Source organism: Anarhichas minor, unplaced genomic scaffold (genome assembly GCF_050575085.1).
Source record: "Anarhichas minor isolate MPS153535 unplaced genomic scaffold, ASM5057508v1 ptg000002l, whole genome shotgun sequence".
In the NCBI taxonomy this organism is placed as follows: Eukaryota; Metazoa; Chordata; class Actinopteri; order Perciformes; family Anarhichadidae; genus Anarhichas; species Anarhichas minor.
The window spans coordinates 7986553-8010751 of NW_027466448.1; the positions used below are offsets into that span (position 1 = coordinate 7986553).

Here is a 24199-nt window from a genome sequence, read left to right on the forward strand (position 1 = left end):
TTAGTCAAGATTAAAATGCAAATTCAACACAACAATTCAAAAGATGAATAATATGATTAATTAAACTGTCAAAACTAGTAAATGTCCACGATGCATTTTATTATATATGCTGGACGTCATCATTCTGCAAACAGTCCAGAAAAAAAAATCAAAGCATAATTATTTTAAAAAATCCATGAGAATAGTAAATAGCATTGAATTTTGCTGCAGCACATTTTGTGAATGAATAGTTGTAAAATGTAGCTTATTATAAATAGCTTCTTGTGTCTAATTTGGTTCAACTCCTATTCAGTGAAGGAGGAGATAAACAGCGCAGATGAAAAGAAAGAGGGGGAATGTTTCTACTTCACCGGAACGTGTAGCTCTCATCATCGTACTCCAACTCGTCGTCGTCGTCCTCTCCCAGCTGTCCATACCGGAACTTCCTGTACACGGTGCCATCCTGGCCCATGTAAACAATGTCCTCATCATCATCGTCATCGTCATCATTACCCTTACTCCCTGAGCGACGTTCAGCCATGTCAACCAACTGAGCCTCCTGGAACTGACCTCCGGAAGAGCTAGTGCGGCCGCTGTAAGATGCTGAGGAAGCAGAGCTGTAGCCGCCGCCATATCCCCTGCCCGAGCCCAGCTTCTCGTACCCGCGGGGAGTGATGTCTGGGGGCGCCCTCTTGGAGCGGGAGTGCCTGATGATGAAGACGACAGCCACCAGTCCCAGCACCAACAGTATGCCGGCGATGATGAAGATTGTCGGATTACCCCTGGCCTCCTCTTCCTCTTCATTTCTGAACGCTAAATTGGTGCTCAGGACGCACTCTCCTAGAAACCCACAAAGACCGGTAAATATGTCTCTCTCACGGAGAAGAAAGGAGCTGATACAAATACTTATATGCTCATCTGAGTCAACTTCAGTAATTCCATGCACTCAGTGATAAGCATAACGAGCAGCAGCAAGTGAATTGCAGACTGTGTTCCCCCTGGGTTCAACCTCTGTCTGCATAAAGACTGCCCTATCTTAATGCTTAGAGGGAGATCTACAGGCATGACACACGGGGCTTTGGAATAAAGTCGTAGAATAGTACGTCATAAAAAGATACCGTATAATTATTATAGTATGATATAAAACAAGTCAGAAAAAGTCATAGTATAGCATGTCAAAAAAAGTCACCTACAGCACGCACTAAGCTATCCGTCACTGCACATACACTGTATTTTTGGCAATTTGGGACTGTTTAGATAAAACAAGCAACTTAAAGATATCACCTTGAGCTCTTGGAAATTTTGATGGTATTCTTTTCACTTATTATGAAGATAAGCAAAAATGAAAATGTTGTTTTGTTTCAGCCCTAATATGTCTACTTTGCAAGGGAGACAGAGAGCAGTTTAATCTACAGATCATTCCCCTGTAGAATCAGAAAAGACTTTAAAATTATCTGAAGTAGAAAAAATCCGACACTTCAAACCCAGTCATGTGCCTCTCCTCCTCCATTTTCTTTCAACAAGCAAGACCGACCTACAGCCTACCTCGAGTCTCGGTGCAGTTACAACAGTCCTGCTGCTCCGTTGTGGCCGCCGCCTCCTCCGCCTCCTCCTCCTCCTCCTCCTCCTCCTCCTCCTCCTCCTCCTCCTCATGGCGACAACAAAGCAGACAGCGTCCTCCAGCCTCTAAGATGGCCTGAGTAGGACACATGGTGCAGTTGGCTGGACCAGGCCCGCGACACTCCATACAGGATCCGTCACAGTCTTCACAAGCGTGGCCTGAATTCTGATGAGGGGCAAGAGAAAGGACTGCTTTTGAAAATACTACATACCCAGACTCACAGCGACAGCATGCATTTTAAATCACAACTACTGATTCTTTGCCTCCAAAATATATTTGTAAACAACTTTATTTTCTAAAATAACTGAATTTAAGTGATGCACTGCCTCTCAGCTTAACTAAATTAATATACATCTACTTGCCAGACACTTTCAGTCAGTTGCCTCACAGCATGAGCCAGGAGATTTATACTGGTGCAGTAATAAGTCTGTCTGAATTACATCGCATGACACCCAGGGTCAAAATATTAGAAATAATTATTTGGCTGAGGCAAGGACAGGGTAAGGATTTTATTTTTTAAATAAAAAGGTCAAAGAGTGTGGTTACCTTTATCACAGGATACAGGCCTATGTTGCACATGGACTCACACAAGCCATCTGAGAGCAGGTATCCAGGGTAGCACGAGTCACAGGACTGGGAATCTCTGCCTGCAGATACATGACAACTTAAAGAGTAAGTCTGGGGATATTCTGTTTTTATCTTATTTTCAACAAATCCCAAAACCAACAATCAATTGATCCTGCAATCAAGTATTGTCTGTGTAGCCAAAGCCTGATATGTATTCCTCTGTACCAGGGAGATCGATTGAACCACTGCACTGCACTTGGTGACATGTTCCTTCATTACGATGAACAAGAGCACCGTGTTGTTTTTAGTTGTTTTTTTTGTCAATCCAACAAACACCGTCCTGCTGCTGGAAATACTAACAAGTGAACTGAATGGTGATTTTGTTTCATGGTACATGTTGACATGTCAATATATTATTTTAAGATGAATGTCCCTTTTGTAGCATATGCAGTACATTTGAACCTGTACTGTATATCACATTATTATTCTTGATGGCACGGACCAATCTACCATTTCCACATCTGCAGTCCGCAGATGTTTGTCTGCATGATATCAAATTACTGCCGAGTCGACGCTCATACCTGAGCATGTTCTGCAGCTGGCGTGGCAGGCATCGCAGGTCCTGTGTGCACTGTCGTGGTAGTATCCCTGAGGGCACGAGGGGAGGCAACGGCCTTCTCTCCGCAAGTAGATAAGACCCAGAGCGCAGCTCAGGCAGCTGTCCTCCTCGCTCCCGATACACTCGCTGCAACTCGGGTCACACTTCTCACACATCCTTGAGCCTGTGTTTCCATAGTGACTATCGGATGGATAGTGAGAAAGTTATGATAGATTAGATTCAATTAAAAGGAGACGAGATTGGAGTTTTGTTCGTCCTCAAAGGAACATCCTTTCCACAGCTACTCAGTCACTTGCAGCTTTGCACAGCCGTAAGTACCCATGACATGATAGAAAGCAAGACGCCACGAGAGAGGAAACGCAGCCATAACAAAACACTTCAAACCTTTGCTGAGGAGAGTGAGACACAGGTCCTGCATAAATTCAAAGTAATACTTTCTGATTTGCTATATGCTGCTTTGCTCCCAAGAAGGTCTGAAAGTATGTAGGGTGGCACAGGAATAACAAACCTTTGTATCCCTTTTGTGTTTCCTCCGGAGGATATAACTGCACCTCAATTTAACAGCCCATTAATTTAACTCTCTCAATCACCGCACCCCAAATAAAATAAAGTCTAATTAGCATTTTACAGGCCACATGAAGGGCTATTTAAATCTCAAGCTAAATTAGCTTCGATCCCCAAAACTGCAGCCCTGTCCGGCTAACTGAAGACAAGCAACGGTTTAGTGTCCACAATGACATTAAGTGACTCGGCCGATCTTTTATTAATGACAACACTGAGTGACCGCACTTAATGTGACGGATGAGCGGCGCAGCTGGACGGTGAGCAGGTTAAACTACCTGTGCTGGCAGGTCTCCACACACTCCTTGCCCTCTCGAAATAAGTGGATTTTACAGGCGAGACACTCGTGGCTGTGCTTTCCAACGCAGGACTGACAGGAAGGATGGCAAGGTTCACATTTCTGCCCCGACTCTTCATAGTAGCCCGTGGGGCATTCATCCGCACAGGTGCCATCTGTACCAAACACACAAACACACATAATCAGAGGGCTAAACAAACAAGAGCTATCCAGCAGATTTTTAGAGAATTCGAAGACCAAGGTCGACTCACTGAGCAGGAGATGTCTCTGGTTGCAGCTCAGACAGTGAGTTTTGCCCGGACCTGAACACCGGTGGCAATATTTGTGACACGGATGGCATTCCCCGTCCTGGTCTGCATACTGGTGAGGTGAGCAATTGTTGGATGATCGCCCGCAGTGGCCGTGGCCCTCTAGCCTCTGACCCTCTCTGCAGCTGGTGCAGGAGCCAGCGTGGGAGCAGGTAAGGCAAGATGCATCACAGTCTGGAAATACAAGTAAGAATGTAACAGAGCCAAAGGATTATATCACACAGCGAAGCACATGAAACATCAAATGTATCTGATATCTAACATGGTAGTAGTCTATTTGGTAATAAAACATATTACATATTACTATTCAAAGATTTTAATTCATTTTTTTCTGTAGTGAAACACTATCTGTTCAGATTTCCACCTATTGGGTTCTCGAAGAGTGATCTGTGAAAAGACTTTCTGCAGCCTGTTTTCACTTCAGACGAAATTAAACATAAAAAAAAAAAAAATCACCCTCTGTCCATTGTGCAGTGCAGCAATGCACTTCCTTTTAAATGTCTTACTGCTGGCAGCTACTGTATGAAGCAACAAAAGTGGGCATCGCCTACAACATTTTCCTTGGAGAAACACACCATCCTCTGTGTTTTTGAAGAACAAAACCAGAGTGCGTCTTTCTCCAGGGACTGTCTTTGGCATCACTGTTCTGTTTTCAAAGTTTGACAGCTGCCTGTTAACCGTCTGAAAAAGCGTTGCTATTTTAGTCTGAGCTAAAAGTCAGGAAACACACTCAGGCATAGTAGAGAATATAATTGAGAAGATGCATGAAGGGACGCTCAATAGTACATTAAATGTTCAGAAAAGAAAGTTTCAGGAGAAATAGAGCATCTCTGACTTTGTCATACCCAAAAGGGCAAGACTTCTGAATGTACAAATGTATAATAAAATAAGTGAAACAATATTCAATGTGCTGTATGTTTTCTGTTGTACCTTTACATTCTCCCGTCATAGCGTCTCTATAAGTATGGGAGGGGCATGCTGCCAGGCATGCCCCGTTGTGCAGCGCGGCCTCGGGGTCCATACAGGCATCACAGTCATTGATGTTCGGGCCGTCACACAAAGCGCAGTCAGGGTGGCAATGCAAACACTCCCTTTGCTCTTTGTCCTCAAAGAACCTCTCGGGACAGTCTAGCACACACAGTCCCTCGTGAAGAAAGTGATACTCTTCACAGCCTGCACAAAGAACAGCTTTTAGCACTGCATGGAAGAACAATTTAGTGCAAGTCAGTGAAACTATACGAAGCGCCCTCAAGTCTTGGGAGAGGCAAACAAGAGGAAGGAAAGTCCTCTTTCTGTCAGGCATGGATTTCAGTCGCTCTCAAAAAGTGACAAGACGTGAATGAAAAATTGTCGTCAAATGTTGTCATTTTGACAAGCACACTCAATTGTACACAGCAGATTAAATAAAATGTCTGGCAATGCCATTTGGACACAATGCATTTAGTGGAGAACAAGACTATGAGTAACTGTCGGCACGCTAACATGTTCAGATTAGCAAAGCTAAATCCTGGTGATTATCAGGTATAATGTTTATCACCTTCAATATCTTTGTTCATCTTGTAAGCATGCTTACGTTTGCCAATTAGCACTAAACACAAAATACAGCTGAGGCTGATGGGAATGCCACTGCTTTGGTGTTCAGTCATAATCCAAAGTAGTTAATGGTGCTGCAGGAAAAGTTAAGGGATCATCAGTTATAATTACAATTCCTCCTGTGGGCAACGTGATTGCCTGCCAACTTTCATGGCAATCCATCCATTAGTTGTGAGTTATTTTACTGTCAACACAATGGTGGCGCTCGAGGGAAAGTCAGGGAATCACCAAAGCCATTGGGATACAGCTGACTGAGCAAAATTACAACATCTAGAGCCATATCACTAGTGTGGCTAAAGATAAACACCAACTTGCTAGTACTGATAACATTATCCAAAGTAAAAATCAGCATTTAGATCTTTCAGCACCTGTGCACTGCCCAAGAGGGTTGCACTCCTGGCAGACTGAGGGGCAGTGTTGGCACTCCCTGTCGTGCACAGTGTGTTCCGGAGGACACTCGTCCACACACTGGTGCTTGTGTAAGAGGAGAGGTTCTTCACAGCTGAGACAGTGGGTGGCGTTCTTCCCACAGGAGGCACAGCCAGGCGCGCAGCCACGACACACCTGGCCTGCAGGATAACCCCTGTGAGAAGTCAGACAGACATCAGTAGACACACATGCACGGACACAAGACGGTACACCGGGCTTACTATGCATGCATACTCAGTTAAACCAGGCTGAATAAATGACAAAAAGTAGATGTTATCACTAAACAGATGCATTCACTTAAAATTCCTACTTAAAAAACGATATACGTATAAACATTGTTGTTGTATTAAGACTCTTAATTAATTAATTTGTTTTCCTTGTAATAGGCATCAAGGCTTGACGACATATATTTTTTATTTTTTCACTATTTGAAAAAAAGAATAATGCTGTCATCAATGTGTGTTCTGCTGCTTGGGTAAACAAGAGGACATTAGTCTACAGATGACAACTAATAATTCATCCAGACAATCATGTAGTACTTAAGCATTGCTAAAACAAAAAAGGTGCTTGGTAGCTGCAAGTATTAAAAAAATAAATAAAGCCCTCGTGGCCAAAAATAGTCATCTCAGTGCTAATGGATGCTTCAAGGACCTCTTCAGCAAGGACAAGATATTCCTTCAAACTCAAGGATGTCACAATTTAATGGCACATAAACATCAAGTGGCGAATGTCAGAATCATGGCCGGCTAATACGTCTCCTGCCATTTTTTTTTGGGGGGGGCTCTTTAGATATCGTGCCTCAAACATCTGACCTGATGTTCAAAAGATGTGATTTCAACATGATTTTGCCACCAGGGGTAAAACCCCTCCAGTATTTCCAAAGGAGAATAATCAATTTCCGGATAAAGCCGGAGCACAATCATGTCCTAGTATGTAAAAAGCACGTGAACAGGTACATATCAAATTCATATGGATAGGATTGACCCCTGACCTGACACACTGTTGGACACAGTGTCCAGCCTGCAGGAATAACTGAGCTTTACGAGTGTTCTGACAGCGAGTGCAGTGCTGAGCGTCCACACACTGCAAACAGCCTTGAGGGCAGGCCTCACACACACCGCTCAGCCGACTGGCGAAGAAACCCCCCGGACACTTTAACACACATGTTTGCTGTGTGGTCAGAAACCACCCTGGAGGAGGAAGAAAGGGTGCACGTCAATACTGCGCTGCAAAATAGATTCATAGGTTGTGGGGGGACCACGGAAATATGAAACTGCTGTTTCAGATCTGAAAGCAACCAGACATCTAATCTGACCTTTTGCACATTTTGTACACTGGTTCTTCTCTTCTCCAGAGCAGGACTCGCACGACTGGTGGCAGTTCTCACACTCTCCATCATCTGAAGGGGAAACAATAGTTATAGTACGAATAACTGTCCTGGCTGACAGATGGAGCCCGAACAGTCAGATAGTGGTACACAATCTTCTTAGTGACTTGCAGTATAATGCGGGACATAGAGGTTGCTATAGTTTGAAATGTTTGGGAAAAACAGTTTTCCGCCTACTTGTCAAGAGTTAGATGAGAAGATTCATACCATTCTCACGTCTTGAAGCTAAACAGCAGGTGATTACCTAGCTCAGCATAAACAAAGATGATAAGTTGTTGTTTTACTGGGGTAGTATGCCGTAACTATTTTTTGGATGGGCGGAGTCAGGCTAGCTGTTTTCCCCTGATTTCAGTCATTGTGCTAAGCCATTTGCCTGCTGGCTAGCTTCATAGTTAGTGTACAGACATGATGGTAATCTTCCTACAACAGCATTTAACTTAAACCCACTCTTCACAATGTAAATCAACTGACAACTAGAGAAAAGCCTTACTGCATCCTGATACACGGTGCTAATCCAAATTGTGTGTGGAGGTTTGAGGCTTTAATCTAAGGTTTTGTAGTTGCTAAAATTAAAAGTTTAATAATAACTTTAGTTCTTTCAACCTTTGTAATAACCTATGTACTTTTCTCAGTTACTTTAGTTCCTATAATTAAGATGTCTTGTCTCGCACTAATTAGCATATGTTGTTTAAAGGTCTGCCCTACTAATTCTTGGGGGAAACTAAATGTTCAGCATATACAATCAATTATTTCAAAGTCCGTATCTGGCCGACGCTCAGTAGTTCTGCCTGTTTCGAGTACTTAAGTTGGCACGGGGTTCAGGGACGGCGGCACACAGACCAATTACCCTCCAAGATTTCTTTTCTGCCCCCTGTGAAAGTGCCCAAATCCCTGATTCATTATAAGCAGACAGTTGGATTAGTGGAATACATAAGTATTAGTCTTACCGCTGCGAAAGGTCTTAATGGGACAGACCTCATGGTCAGATACACACTCCCCGTTTTCTAGCATCTTCCCTCCCTCACACGACAGACAGTCATCGTGCTCCGGGCCGTCACATGTCACACAGTCTGAGTGACACTCCTCACAGTCGTTGGTGTCTTCGTCACCATAGAAGCCATCGGGACACGCCGAAACACATCTCCCCTCTGGGAAAAAATAGACGTTTTCTCTGTTTTTGTATGTAAACCAATTAACTGGGCAAATTCACTATTTAAGTTACTTGTATGTTACCTAAAAAGGGATATCCACCAATTTTACACATCAACGACTATTTACAAGACCTGTATCAAAATCCAGTTTTAATACATTGAAATAATGCCGACAAGGCATTTTGGTAGTGAATCTGTCCCGTCTATAGTTACGAAAGACTTTGGAAGATTGATATTTGAAAATGAGTAATCATCTTGTAAAATACGATGCATTGTCAGACATTAAATTACCCAACATAAAGTGGTAAAGAGAGGAGATACAATTAGCTCGACCTGCTGGAACATTTAAACGCTGCATCAGTTCTAATAAAACAATAATATATAGTCAATAAGCAATTACCTTGTTAGCTAAATGACCAAAATGCATGCCCCTTGTTAACCTACCCCTCTCCATCCCCGAGTAGCAGAGGGATGCTGGGGCAGACGGGTTATTTAGTTAAACATGTTAAGTCTGTCCCACTCATTGACTTTATCTGGCTGAGGTTTGTGCAATTTAGAATCTATATTAACTGCACTAACTGCACTAACTGCACCGCGTATTGATAAATCCATGGCGCTGCCAGTGGTGCTGAAGTGGCAGAAAGATTTGTAATTGCTAATTATTCTCAGAGTCCTGCTTCTCTGTCAGTTGGTTCTGATACAGAAAACCAAACAAGTTGGAGCAGTTCATTAATTTGAACAAAATGTAAAATCCCCCCAGTTAAAATTGTTTAAACTGCCCTAAATATACTGTAGCAAACATAACAACATGTATAACAAAGTACATTTACTCAAGTACTACAAGTACAAATTTGATGTGCTCTAGTTGAGTATTTCCATTGTCTGCTGCTTTATACTTATTACACTAGTCAAACATAATATAGAAGACTCACATTCTAAGACTTTTACGTGTAATGGAATATCTTATATTGCACTATTGATGTTTTAAGTAAAGGATCTGAATACTTCCTCCACCACTGAAAATACTGCTTCACGCCTTCTTGTCTTGACCAAGCGGGGCAGCTCTACCTGATAAGAAGAGGTCGGTCTCACACCAGTAGCACTCATGTTCATCACAGCTCACGCAGTTGTCATCACATGGAACGCAGCTCATCTCCTCGTCCACGCTGTACGTCTTAGCCGGGCAGTTTTTGTAGCAGCCATCCTGAAAACTGATAGCAAAAGCTGCGTCTATACCTATGGTTTCCACTCACACTCGCACACAAATCCACTCTACTCTCACAGCAAAAAAAAGGGCTCTTTTCATTCTAGCACATCAGTGAACTGAAAGGCAGAGCGAGTGTAGGGAGGCTAGATCACACATGGCGACAGTGAGGCACACAGCCTTACTTGTAAAAGCCCTCAGTGCAGGAAAGGCAATGCCTGGGGTTATCTGTTGAGAGCAGACAAAAAGAAACTCTCCTTTTAAAACAGGAACCAGGAGAAACCCTTGAACATGGTCGGCAACACACCGAGGAGGAAAGCTCGGTCTTCATTGCGAGAAAACTTTATTACGGCAACTGAGCAGTGACTTACACAAGACACACTTTCTGCAGCCCTCCTCACAGGCCATGCACTCGTCGTAATCTGGATCCTCCACCTCCCCTGAGAAAAAAAAAAAAAAAAGGAAAAGAGTGTAAAAGAAAGAAACAGCGAGAAAAAAAAGAGAGGGCGAGACAGCAAAGGGGACAGGAGCTAGACAATGCTTTTCAAGGTCATCTTTGACACTGTAGCAGGACAGGTATAAGAAAACCAAGCTCATAAATAACGCTGTGACCTTGTCTACCTTCTCCACACTCCGGCTTCACGCACACACCATCAGAGAGGTAGGAGGAGGAGCTGCACTTGAGGCAGTGAGTGGGGCTCGAGCAGAGCCGGCAGTGGTCCGAGCAGGGCTCACAGCTCCTCTCCTCGGTGTGGTAGAAGGCCTCAGGACAGGCGTCCAGACACAGGCCTTTGTACAAGTATCGCTCCAGTCCAAACTTATCTGGAGGACAGATAGCCAATCATGGTGTGAAGATGTGTGGCGCTGAACTTTCGAGTCATGATTACTTTTGGTTTTCCACAGTTCCATTTGGATTTTGGTGTCAAGTTGATAAAATACACAGATTCGGTAAGTTCGGCGGCATAATCTCTGTATTCTATTAGCTTTTTCTATGCACAAAACATTCAGTTTGTCATTTAGCTTCATAGAAAATAAATAATCTATTATTTTGTTATCGGCAGTCTTAAGTTGTAGTTCTTAAATCTGCTCTAATCAATAATTCTACTTCACTTGAACACAGAAAATAATAACCTGACTCTGCAGTTCCTCTTAGCTCTATGAAACATTTATCATCTTTCAGCTCATTATTTTGCTTTTACAGCCTTGTGGTTTTGACTTTACTCTCACCGCTCGAATTAGGATTGTTTTTTGACCCAATAGGTCTCCAAATCACATTTTTAGCACATAAATGTGTTTGAACAAAAAGCTATTTATCTCTTATTGTGTGTGCATATATATATATATATATATATATATATATATATATATATAGAGTCCCGTTACTTATTTTTAGGAAAGTGAAAGGGTCTGTTTAGTCCTCACCAGTGTCACAGCTGGTACAGTTGACAGGCCTTGCATCCACACAGGTGGCACAGGTGTGGTCACACAGATGACACTGGCCACCTGACTGGTACTTGCCCGTTGCACACTCCATCACACAGAGGCCGACATCTAGAGCCCTGCAGCCGACAACAACATCCAAACCACTTTTTGTTTTAGCTGCAACACCACAGATATGAATTATGTCAAACGAGATGAACTCATTCACACGCCAGCATGTAAAATATGGCAGAGTTACACAGATGAAGCTGAGCGTGTTGACACAGGGAGGAGAGGGAAGGGATGGTTGGATAAACTGGGAGGCAATGGGGGATTTTTGGATACTGATGCTGATTATTTGAAAATCTAATTTCTGATATACAATCGACATGCTGGTATAAGCAATATATCAGCAACACTAACGTATCCCTAACATTGTATACAGTGAATTACTGTCTTTTGTCATACATTGTCAATTAGTTAATTTTCCTTCTGTTAAATTATTTAAAAAGCAACAGACCACAGATGACACATTTTTATGACTTATTCATATTCAGTACAGTCAAATAATAATAATAAACTCAATAAATCGTCTTTGAAAAGTCAAAAACGGTGAAATCTCAGAGCCCAAGGAGACATCTTCCAATGCCTTGATTGTTTGAGCAGAAGTCCAAAACTTAAAGATATTCAGTTTACAGTGATTAGAAAAACAGAAATTCTCTCACCTCCTAAGAGGCTGGAACCAGAGCCTGTTTAACATTTGTCTTTTACTAATTTTGCTTGAAGAAATTACTGAAACGACTCATCAATTATCATTATTATAGTTCATTACATTTGCCAATTATTTTTCTTTGAATCGACTCGTCAATTAAGTGACTGATCATTTCAGCTCCGCTTCATTTTCTTGGACATTTTGTTTAAAATGAGAGAAGACTGGCATAATAACACACACAATTCATTTTCATTGATAAAGAATTTGATTTTTAGAATACCAATAGATCCGTGAAATATTGTTATTTGAGACTCTAAATCATGGTGAAGCAACATTTTTTCACTCAGAGGGATGACTTAATTTCCACTCTGACACTGTATCTAAAAAGTCAAGACCAACCCACCATGAAGAACCACAGCTGACGCAGTCTTCTCTTTGCGGCCCTGTGCACTTGAGACACGTGGCATCACATGCGTGGCACTTTCCATTACCGTCCTGGTACTCTCCTGATAGACATGCAGCAAGAGAACGACTCAGAAATCAATAATTATCTGAGGCTTAGATACCAAAGGGTGCATGCCGCATATACAAAACACCAAAACAGCTCACGCTACACATTTTTACAAATAAACATGACTGACTTATGGTTGACTCAGAATGAAGAGTAATGATAACACATATATAGATATAAAATATCCATAAATCAGCTTTTATACTCCCATCAAACAGCTGTTTTCAGTTAAAAACAAAATATTTTTTTTTTGCGACATTAAAGTAATAAGAACTGAATGTGTTGCTTTAATTATCTGGCAGCAGTGAGCCAACACGTGGTAGAGGAAGTAGATGGTTGACTGACCGTCTCTGCACACAGTGTTAACAACACACGCTCCCTCCTGCAGGCTGTGACCGCTGGAACAGCTGCTGCAGTTCCCCCGGCTCGGCGCCACACAGGTGAGACAGCTGGCGTCACACCTGAGGGGGAGAGCACCGAGACTGAACACATGCGTATACGCAAACATACATACAGATGACAAAAAACACACACAGAAAAACAAACTACACCCATAGAGGCACACAACTAAATACAGCATGAAAACGAGCACAATATACACACACACACACAAACACACGCACAGAAGCCAAACACCAGAATAAGGCCTGCCATCAGCAGATAAACAAACCACCCACACCTGAACACACACCAGTGGGCTCACCTCCTACATATCCTGTGCCCATCAGCTATCTCTGGGTTTGGCTCCGTGGCATAGAAGCCATTACTGCAGGAGGACACACACTTCCACTCCTCCATCAGGAAGCCTTCTGCACAACCGTTGCATGCCGCAACACCTGCACCTGATGTCGCCCGACGCAGGAACAATGTGTTTTTAAATGGATAAAAGACACAGAAGAGTACTGCAAACACTCCCTAATGACAATTTAGAAGAGGTTTTCATACAGTTCATGACCCTTGACCTGTGCTCTCACCTGCACAGGTAGCACAGGCCTTATGACAGGGCTTGCATGTGCCTTCCTGCTTGTCGTGGTAGAATCCCGCTGTGCAGCTCCGCTGGCACCGATTCCCCTGCAGACTGTAGAGGCCGGAGAGAGCATGTGGCACCGTGACACACACACAACTAATCATGTGACACCATGAAGATGACTCATTGCCTAGACTGTAGTTTTCCAACCCACAGCACACCACCACAAGTACTTGATGAACTGAGTCATTGGACACAGTATTGCGGAATCTTCAAACCCAACAATATGGTGAATTTGACAGGGATGTTTTGTTTTCTTGTGATCAAAATATATTTTTCTTTTTGAGCTGTGTGCGAATAGGGAAGGAAAACACATTGTATTATAATATAAAAGTAAAAAACATTGTAGCTTTTTCTAATTGTTATGATGCTGCAGAGCGTTTGTGAACGGGGAGAATCAGTATTCTCAGCTGCTGGAAGAGAAGGAGCAATGTTTACCGAGCAGTTCATTCAACCATCATCGGGAGAATTTGTCTCACCTCGTGTCTGGTTTGCATTCCGTGCAGATGCTGTAGGAGGTGCACTTCAAGCAGTTTTCACTGCACTTTCTGCACATATTTGCATCTGTGGGGAAATTAAACAATACACATGGAATACACATCGCGGCGATTAATCAATCTTACTCACACACCCCTCAACTGCAGTTACATCAACTGACTATTCATTAGCAGGCTCATATGCAGCTGTTTCCAAACAGCTCTTTTGTAAGCCATGGATCATTAAAGGTCCACGGGAGGATATTCCTTCTGTATAACGACAAAAGCATGTGCCAAAACACAGTTCAGAAATGGCCAGAAATCCAACCGTGATCGAGGTAGTAGTTATCCCCACAAGCGGCCGTGCAGGTATTGGTCCCCTCAGTTAGGTAATGACGAGGTTTACAGGAAGTGCACTGGTCACTGCGACTCCCATTGCAGCTCTCGCAGGAGGAAAAGCACCTCTTACAACGCCGGCGGTCGCCCCAGAATCCCCTTGGACACTCTGACACACACATCCTATTGGACGGACACGGGCCAAAGAAAATGCCAGTCTGGATCCATTTTCATTATCATAAAGTTTCTGTTAGGAATTTTGATCCACAATATAAACACATGGAAAAAAAATAACAGCTTTATATTTTAAATTTGCAATATGTGCGAGTCATAAGTTCTGCAGTATCATCAAATACTGTATACTGCATTCTGGATCTACAGACTGCTCTCTACGCTGTGTAATCATGCCAACCTTGTGCTGTTCTTGAACTTGAGAAAAAAGTGTAAACACGTGACACACTGCTGCGGGCTGGGCCCCTCACAACCATCGTCACTGCATTCTGGGTCGCAGGGTCCTGGAAGGGCAAATACTCAAAGTTACTCACCATCATGGCTACAACAGACAAGTTAGTCTCTTAGCTGCTGATATACTGTCGGTGCATATTTACATTAAAAAAAACTACCTGAGCTAACAAAACAACAACATTTAGCTGCTGTCTGAGATGTCTGAGCTTGAAAAAGGGGCAGCTTAATACCAGCCGAGCACATGACTCACCGCTGTATTCTTCGGTGAGGTCACTGTCCATCGGCATCTCAGCCGACCTGGCTCGTCGCTCATGATAACTGGGATAAGGCTGCCCTGCAGTGCCATAAATCAGCAGGGACCACTCCTTTAGCGTCCCTGTGAAACAACAGAGAAACAGGAAGAGAGGAAGATAAGAGGCCTCTCTCGGGAGGCCTGCACTGTATTTTAGCTGCGGTTCAAGTTGAACTTCAGTGTATATTTCATAATACTGTGATGTTACAAAGAGGAAGAGCAGACCTAGTTCAGTGTTGTCTCTGTTCTGAGAGGAAGTATCCTGGATTTTCAAAGTCCATTCCCCTGCTGCCTGCTCCCCCCAGCTGTGAGCTGTCATGAATTCCCAGTTCTGGAATCCCTCGGGTGAGTTGTCAAGAGGCCTAAACCAAAACATTAAATAATCACGATAGTATTACCACTACAGCTACAACTGCTGCTAATTATACTACTACTGCTACAAATGGGGCTGCTGCTGCTAATTCTACTACTACTACCTCTTCTACTACTGTACATCTATTGTAGTAATATAATATAAAGTATTGATTAGCTCAGCTTAAAAAAGAGAATTTGAGAAAATGTACATATTTACTTTTCCCCCAAATGTGCTTTAAATCACAGAGTAATCAACAGTCTTTTTGCTACATGCTGTATTTTTTACATTGCAGTTTGTCGAAAGTAAGAAACTGCAATGTAGTAAATAGGATAGAAAGAATATATAAATAGAAAATCATTTTGCCAGAAAACTTGCTCAGGTACCAGTTCCCTGAAACACCGTATGAGCACGACTCCTGCGATTTTCCAGTAGTGTTTGCCAAAATCCAAATCCCCCCCCCCCCCCAATAGTACAAGGTGCCAAATGGAAGAATTTAGCACCGTGGAGAGTTATGCTGTGCATTAAACAAAAATGTTGCTCATAGATTACTGTATGTAGACACCATGTGGTGAAGCTTCAGGGAGAGGGGTGGTAATGTTTCCCACACATCGGGTCCGTGATTGAGCACTGCTCTAGTTACCTGTTAGCTAGCAACTGCGACACGGTGCCTGAAGGTGACGCGAGAGTAATGGAAAGGTCCCCGCGACGGCTGTGAGTGATGGTTACACGGACGACGACATGCTCCACATAAACAACGTGCTGCAAGGGCTCGCTAGAGCAGCCTGCGCTCTCAAACACAGACATCAGTGGCGAGCCTGGATGAATAGTTCTGTCATGAGACGGAGACAGGAAAAGAATAAAGACACACAGTGAGTGGCAGAGATAAGAGCGGAGGCAGAAAAAAGGGAAACACAAGAGACGGTTACAAGGAAAGGAGAAGTAAAAAAGGAAATTAAAAAATCAAAGTATGCGAGAATCAGTGTGAAAGAAATCCATGTGTGAACTGAGACAGAAATAGATGAAGTGTGATAAAAGGGGAGGAATCAAGGGAAGCCCTGACTCAAAGCGGAGATGCGGAGCAGTCGGTGTGATACCTGCTCAGCTGGATGGGAGCCTCCTCCACACACTCGTGCTGTGTGGGGACTTGTTTCCAACGCTCGGCCTCCTTCACCATGCTCTCAGCATCCAGCAGGCCAAAGCCATACAGGTGGCTCACTGACACACACACACACACACGCACACATATACCACATTAGCTGGGGCATAAAAGGCGCTGTAGCTTATAAAAAAACATCACACACTCCTGGGACTTTGTAGGCGTTTATTACTGTTCTGCTCACAGTATCTCATTAGTTTGTATGTTCGCTGCTTGATAGTTTCCCAAAAAAGAACAGAGAGAACATTTACAAAATATGCTTATCAAGCTGTACGTATCTTTGCTCATCTTCTTCATTATTAGTTTTGAGATGATTCAAAAGCGATCATGTAATTATTCATTTTCTCCAAACTGCTTGCTAATGCTGCAATAAAAAAATAAATAAAAACTGTGTAGAATTATAAATTTAGCAGAAGTCCAGTGGGACTACCTTTGTATCCAGCTCCATTAAAGCTCCAGTCAGGAGCAAGAAGATGATGAGATTTTGATGTCCGGACAATAATGTGCTGCACATCCCTCCAGGTTAGTAAAGGGCTGAGAAAAGGTCAAACGGAGAAAACACATCTCATCACCCGATCAAAGCAATTAATGGCGCCTGTATGTATTGTGCATGTGCGCGTGTATGTGCGTGTAAGAGCTGCTTACTTGGCTTCCAAAGTCAGAGCGATGACGCCTGCAGCCATGGAGGCGGAGAGTGAAGTCTCTGATTTAGCCCGGCTGCAGCTCTGCTGTGGACCCAACGTTACCTGTCGAGCACACCAGATCTTTTACATCTTTAACAATATTCACTTGCCATTCCACAAAACTTGGCCTTAATGGAGTAAACTTACATTGTAGTTGAGTGATAGGATATATACCATTAGATGACATACATTTATCTACCATTGGGCTGTACCGAATGTTATGTTATGGTGAATATGTGGCGTCAATGTGCAGGTGCTACTCGTTTTATTGATATGTTTTCAAAATGCCTTAATGCCAAAATAATTACATACTGTATAATTACGTTATTTTCTTCCCTGGTGGGTTGTTGTGCAAAACACAAAGATTACTGCCAATCAATCAAAAGAAAAAAGTAGAAGTAGGTAATTATGTATTCCACAGGAGGGTATCTCTTCCTACTTTAAGAAGCCTGTCATTTGGCCATATTGTCTATGCTGGCATGCTACGGAAGGCCTCTCGAGTCTTTGGCTTTCAGGATGTTTACAAAGCTTCTTACTGTATAATTAGACACGCTGCAACTGCTGAGGTGCTTTACAATGCAGCTCCTCCTAAGGTTTCTAGTGCAAATGAACAATAGGCTTCAAAATATTTATTTTGAAATGAATAGGACAATGCCAATTTCCAGATAATGTTTATTATTCATATTCTTATTTTATTCTAGATTATAGACCCTTCTTACAGCATCTAGCAAATTTCACCGTTTGTGGATTTTCAAATTATTGTTCTACCAGAAAGAAAGTTCATTTGATTGACAGGTGTCTCGGCCGATAACACTCAACTGCCGAAGTTGTTGCTTGCTCGCCCCAAACACTGCTCCACAGAAAATGTGTATTTTTTGGCTTTAAGCAGCTTTAAGCAGCTGGATTGTTTGTCCAACCACAGTTACACATATCGTCATCAAAAATAATGTAAGTGATTTTCAGATTTGTTGTCTTTTTAAATATACCAGAAATGCTCCTCCAGACTCCAAGCCTCTGGGAGGGTGGCTGCTACGCCCTCAGTGTCTTGGAAGCAACAACACGAATATCATAACACAACACATTACATCATTTATTCCATAGTCTGTGTTTAGCTCTGCAGAAAAAGAAAAGGAAGTTGAACTGATGTGAGCCAGTCATAGCTCCAGTTGGTCTTGGATGGACAGACTTGACCCAAAGTTCTGATATTTTTGATTCTCATTTTTCCAGTAAATCACAGCAGTGACCCTCATCATTCAAGTTCAAAGGTGTGATGTCAGTAATGTGTACCTTGATGTACAATTATAACGAAAACAAAAAGGGCCGTGAGGCTCCTTTTAAACCCAAGTAAATAAATTATTCATGTATTATTGGAAATATTATTATTTTTATATATATACATGTTTGCATTGTGTGCTCGTCTGTTGACAGTTTCACATGTTTGCTGTGCAGACTAAAATACTTCCAGGATGTGTAGGACATACAGTTCTTGAACCTTATAATTTCTCTCCAGGAAACATCTTGAAAATGATCCTGTTGCATTTAAAACATAAAATACACATATAAACCTCTCGTGAAATCTAGTTAAGTAAATCATTTATATTTGGGGTGATGGTCTCAAGTGATAAAAATGCTTCTTTTTAGTTTTTAAATCTTGGCAACTCTACCCGTAATGGATTGATTATAGTAAAGAAGCAATGTGCAGAGTGTGCTTGGAACCGGTGACTGAGAAGGAGACGGTGTTATTCTGTGGATCATAAACACCTCGATTTAGATGAAGTGAACACCTCAACACAACCGTGCCTCCATTACCCCTACAGACCCATCTCGGCCCTTTTGGTACTTAACACGTTACTCACAGCCTCTACTCACCATCTCCTCCGTCTCCCCTCCAGTGTAAGCTGTCGCAAGTGTGGAGGAGCACTGCTCCAGGTAATCCGGCTGGCTTCCACGCCGAGTGCTGCTGCTGATAGAGACAGTGTAGATACTGCTGCTGTAGCCGTCACAGGAGCAGTGGTCCCCTCTTCGCCCTCCGTACCCTGACGCCCAGACAAAGACAGAGCCCCTCCCGTGCCGGCCCTGAGATTAATTGGGGGAAGCAGACAGAGGTGATTCATTTATTAATGATATTTACACATTGATGAGAAGGAAAAGATATGCCCTTGAAGTAAATATACTGCCTCAGGTAGGACACAGACATAAACAAACACATGCAACCAACAAGCCTTATTCATAAACAAACTCTCTTTCTCTCACTGTTTTGATGCCATTCTGTAAAGCAAGTCGAGTAAGAGCCCCGGGTCCCTCCAAAGTGGCCCCGTCATCTTCTGGCCCCCAGCTAGCTAAGTAGATATCAATATGCTGTGGTCTGAAGCTCAGGGATTGGGCCTCCACAATGTCTGTCACATCGCCATCCAGCATACGGATGCCTACAGGTAGAGCAAGTGTTTGAAACCATACAAAACTTTAAGCTCCAAAACTCCTTCCCCATTCCAGTTTTCATGCCATCACTTGGACTCACCACCTATCCGCGCGTGGAAAGAGACTCCAACCGTGCAATGAGAGTTATTTGCAGCCGCAGCAACCGTCCCTGCACACTGTGTCCCATGGCTTCAGAGAAAAGGAGGAGAACATCAGAACATGAGATTAGATGCATATGCATGAGGTAGACGATGGGCTATTTCCGTTACATCAAACCAGTGAGAAGACAGAATTCAGACTGGGGGATTTGCATATCCATATGTGCATGTAATTACTGAAACGTGGAAAGAAAAGCGTGCATTAATTAAAAGTTAGAATGGTGACGAGGAAAAGGAAACTGCAAAACAGTTGCAAAGAGGTATCTAGGAATAACAAGTACTCACTAGTTGGAAGCATTGTTGGAATTATTCGGAGAAGGATCTTCGTCTTGTCCGTTCACATCATAACTGGCCAGAGGATCCTGAATCAGATGGATAGTAAGTAGCAGCACATTATGAGATGCCGGTGGCTATCTGTCTCCGTTTCATCAGACAAATCACAAAGAGCATTATTCACCAGTCCACTCCGCGGTTAAGTGGATCAGACGTTTAATGTCCATTCCAATACTGTTGGCCGCTCTTTCCGAAACCTTTGGCCCAAAAGCTCTGCCTGCAATATCTGTCTCAGCTCTGCGCGCTTACACTAAGAGCTCTGCCAAATAGCTTATGATTAATGTCCCCTTCCCGAGAACAGTGTCCCATCCCAGGGCACTTACATAATTTGGCTTCAGATCCGGATGCTCTCTCTCAATGCCATCATCTAGGACAGACAGCACCACACCCTTCCCGGTGTACCCTCTCCTCCAGGCCCCCGCAATGTTCATACAAGACTGGCAGCCTTTGGACTCGTCACTGCAGTGCTGTGGAGCAAATAGTGAGACATTCAATATAGCCCCTGGGAGTAAAGAATTAATCAGGGTATATTCTAGGTTCTGTTTGTCTGGGTTTATGCGTCGGTGTTTCAGACTTTAGCTTAGTAAAGGACAAAACAATTGAATAAATCAGACTCACAATGTACCAGAGGCTGTTCCAAAATGAATTGTTATAGGGCAGCGTCTGGGTGCGGTTAAACTGAGAACGAGCAGGGGGAAGGTGTTCGGTCTGGTCAGTGGAGTAGATGTGACTGGCTCCGGAGTTCCTTTTTACTCTTCTCTGGACCACTTGCTGTTGGAGCCATTCCACCTTAGAAGGAACACACAGGGTACTGGTACAGACATGGACATGTATAGCTGCATGGCTCAGCCTAAGTTGGACCACTTTGATTCAGACCAAAATATCTCAGCAACTATTAGATGGATTGCCACAAATCTGGTCCACACCCTTTAGGATGAATTGCAATGACTTTGGTGATCCTCTCACTATTTATCTTGCACCATCATCAGGTACTTTTTAATTTGTCCAATACTTTGCTCGACCAAAATTCTGCACAATTAACTTAATTTTCATCAGTCTAAACTGTACTTTATATTTAGCGTTAATTAGCATATGTTAACACGCCCACATGCTTAACTATCATGGTCAACATGGTAAACATTATTCCTGTTAAATATCAGCAGCTGTTGCATTAGCTCTAAGAGACATGCTAGCATTGCTCTCGATCTGACGGAGCAGGAATGTTTTGGCAATTTTCTATCTTTTGTAAATCATCTGACTTCTTTTTTGGAGATGTCATCATGTTTTCAGATCTCAGCAATTACCTTAGTGTGTACAGTTATTATTATTACTGGTTGAAACGAAAAAATGAGATCCAACTTGGAATAAATCACACTTTAAATGCAACGTGTGATATGGGCATTTTATCTTGAGCTCTTGTGGTTGTGCGAGGGGATGAGTGTGTAGACGGGGCCAGTACATGAACATGTGTGAGCTTATGCGTTTGGAGGGAGGGAGGGGACACGCTGCTGATTAATAATCCAGCAGAGTCTCCTCATATCCCATTACTATACCTTGGTCTCCTTGGCGATGCTGATAGCCACCTCGTTATTGGGCACAGTGGACCTCTGCGGCGTCTCGTGGTGACGGAAACTGTAATAACTCTTCAGGTCTCCAATCTAGTAAAACATCAAATCCTCTAAATTAATATGTTTTCAGGTGCAGGTGTGTTGCTCGTCCTGCTCAGTCACTGTAATAAACAGCTGATAAATTATGAAACTGCCTTTGGTGTGTTTCATTAAGGCCGTTACCTTACACCTGTGATAGTTATTCAGGCAACAGCAACCTGAGCCACAAGACTCCAGCCACACTGCTGCTCGTGTGTGTGTGTGTGTGTGTGTGTGTGTGTGTGTGTGTGTGTCCATAATGCCATGACGTAAACAGATTTTTCTAATGTATAAGAAAAGTCGCTGTAGCTAATTTTTGTTTAATATAAAATGGTGTCATAGGTTGCTTATTTTCTGTGACTGACTAGAATAAATTATGATCCTAATTTATTCCCTAATGGTTCTGTTGTGAAATTAGCTTTTGACCTCAGCAATATAAAGGTAATTATCAAAAGGGTCTCATACCACCTATAGTGGAACATGGACCCAAGACCTGCAGCTTTCATTACAGCACCTCTCCTCAGAGAGTACATTGTGTAGACTCGTATGGGCCGGGCCTCTATACCTCACTCTGTTTTATTTATTTGCTTTATTATTTATTGATTTAGTTTGTATTTGGTCATTCTGTGGGTGTATGGATATCTCTGGTCCGACTGATTCTATTTCTGAAAATTTCTTTGGATTAAACACTTTGCGACCACGATTGGATGGCAATAAAGTGCTGGATCTTGGTTCTTTGAGCTTTAACTGTTTGGATAATTAATATTACTTTATATAGTCGGGGGGGTTATAATAATGAAATAAAGGCAAGAGGTGAGAGAACAAAATGTGAAAAAGCTTGGTATCCGTCTCACACACCGATGAACATCTCAGCAGGCTTGTAATGTAGATGAGCAGCTGCTGACTTCTAATATAAAAAGTTCTCTCGGAGTCCTCCAAAGCAAAAACTTTTGGTGCTCATATGAAGGCTAACATTTTAACTTCATTCTGCAGTAGCTTAATGGCAGTTTAGCGCTACCTCTACCAGTTAGGCTTATTACCATCTTAATCATTTTGAGACATAATCATCTACGGCAGCTCCAAAAACGACTTTTGACTGTCATAAATTATCATGATTTTCTTAAATCTTGTACAGAAATTAATTAAACATTACTCCAGCTTCTGCCAAGCAGATGGCAGGCAGTGAATTGCTTTACAAAATTCCAATACATCTATAGAAAAGCGTTTGTCGCTGTTGCCATAAAATATCTTAATTAGTAAGGACAGACACTTTCTCAAGTCAGCTTGCTACCTCAGCATCTTATATATTTATATTTAATTTAAAAAAGCACTCAAATCTGTGCAAAATCTTCTTGAAGGCAAGAATAGGTAGCCATGCATATTTTATTTAACTTTAATTCAGTCCTCATCATGGAGGACCTGGTGCTCCTTTTAATATAGCTTCTATTGTGCATTGTGTTTTTGTGTAACTGTGTTTTAATGTGTCCTGTCTAGATGAGATGTAAGTTTTAATGTACCATTATTATTAGCACAATACAATACAAATGTCTGTCTTTTGCACACAAATAGTAGACAAAAAGTATTGTCCATTCTTTTCTATTCCTCTACTGCACTTCATCTTAAATATAATACTATTTATGTTCTGACTCCAGTTGGAGATTTGCAATCATATTGTTCTATATGACATTACAGATGTAATTAGCAGTCTGGTTGTTAGATAGTAACTTATATTTGCAGTGCTGAGCAAGAGAAGATTTGTTCTAAAGATCTGGGGCATTATTTTGCAACAACCATCATTCTGTAGGCTACGATGGATTTTATCTCGATTTGTTTGTCATTAGTTTTGCTGTAGCTCAAAGTCCTTCAATGGGATGAGGCCTGAAGCTTGTGGACTTACAGGCCTACACTCTGAGCGTCCCTATAATAACCCGACATGAACAGTGACTGACTGACTGAGGAATTTCAAACTTCAAAATATGATAAAAAAAACAACAACTATAAAGACCCCAATTGAGATCAAGGCTGCACATGCTCGGTGGGTCCTTGTCTGGTGCTTCTTAGCATGGTGGATGGCACTTACCTGACCCATATTAGTAAATCCATATTTCTCTGCTATCCTGTTGACAGACTCACGGCCCCCTCTTATCCTTATCGCCCAGTCGTTGGTGTAAATTGTTGCACGACAAAACTGGAGAAGAATTCCCATCCACAGCGCCAAAAAACACACCATTGCTGCAGAGACAACGAGGCTTCCTCTAATTAGACTGAGCCCACAGGTGGTTTCAGGCGTCGTCCCTGCACGCTGATCTCCTACGGAAAGCGTTTCTCATTGCCGAAATTGAAGTCCACTGTCGCGAAGATACAAGTTCCCTCGGATGTTCTGCAGGAACGGAAGGATGTTGTGCCGGCTGATGTTGTCAAGGCTCTCCTTCAGCAGGAACAAGCAACTATCAAATTACTGCTTCAACATGGGAGCCAGGGATCAACTGCATTGT

General features: G+C 42.5%; 1 protein-coding gene across 1 annotated transcript; it reads right to left on the reverse strand.

The window, feature by feature from the left end:
• Positions 1-346: 346 nt before the first annotated feature.
• On the reverse strand, positions 347-24034 carry pcsk5a (proprotein convertase subtilisin/kexin type 5a). Its single transcript, XM_076102417.1, is given in 38 exon segments — positions 347-819; positions 1525-1765; positions 2147-2247; positions 2749-2966; positions 3626-3800; positions 3897-4127; positions 4884-5126; positions 5915-6129; positions 6967-7165; positions 7291-7374; positions 8310-8510; positions 9582-9724; positions 9903-9945; positions 10089-10157; positions 10339-10539; positions 11140-11276; positions 12252-12354; positions 12705-12820; positions 13063-13201; positions 13334-13437; positions 13866-13950; positions 14191-14381; positions 14611-14713; positions 14914-15039; positions 15181-15317; positions 15951-16139; positions 16405-16525; positions 16897-17000; positions 17112-17212; positions 19019-19225; positions 19403-19575; positions 19668-19756; positions 20011-20087; positions 20382-20525; positions 20677-20847; positions 21612-21716; positions 23785-23982; positions 23984-24034. Coding segments are annotated over 38 exon segments (5808 nt in total).
• Between the last annotated feature and the right edge of the window lie 165 nt (positions 24035-24199).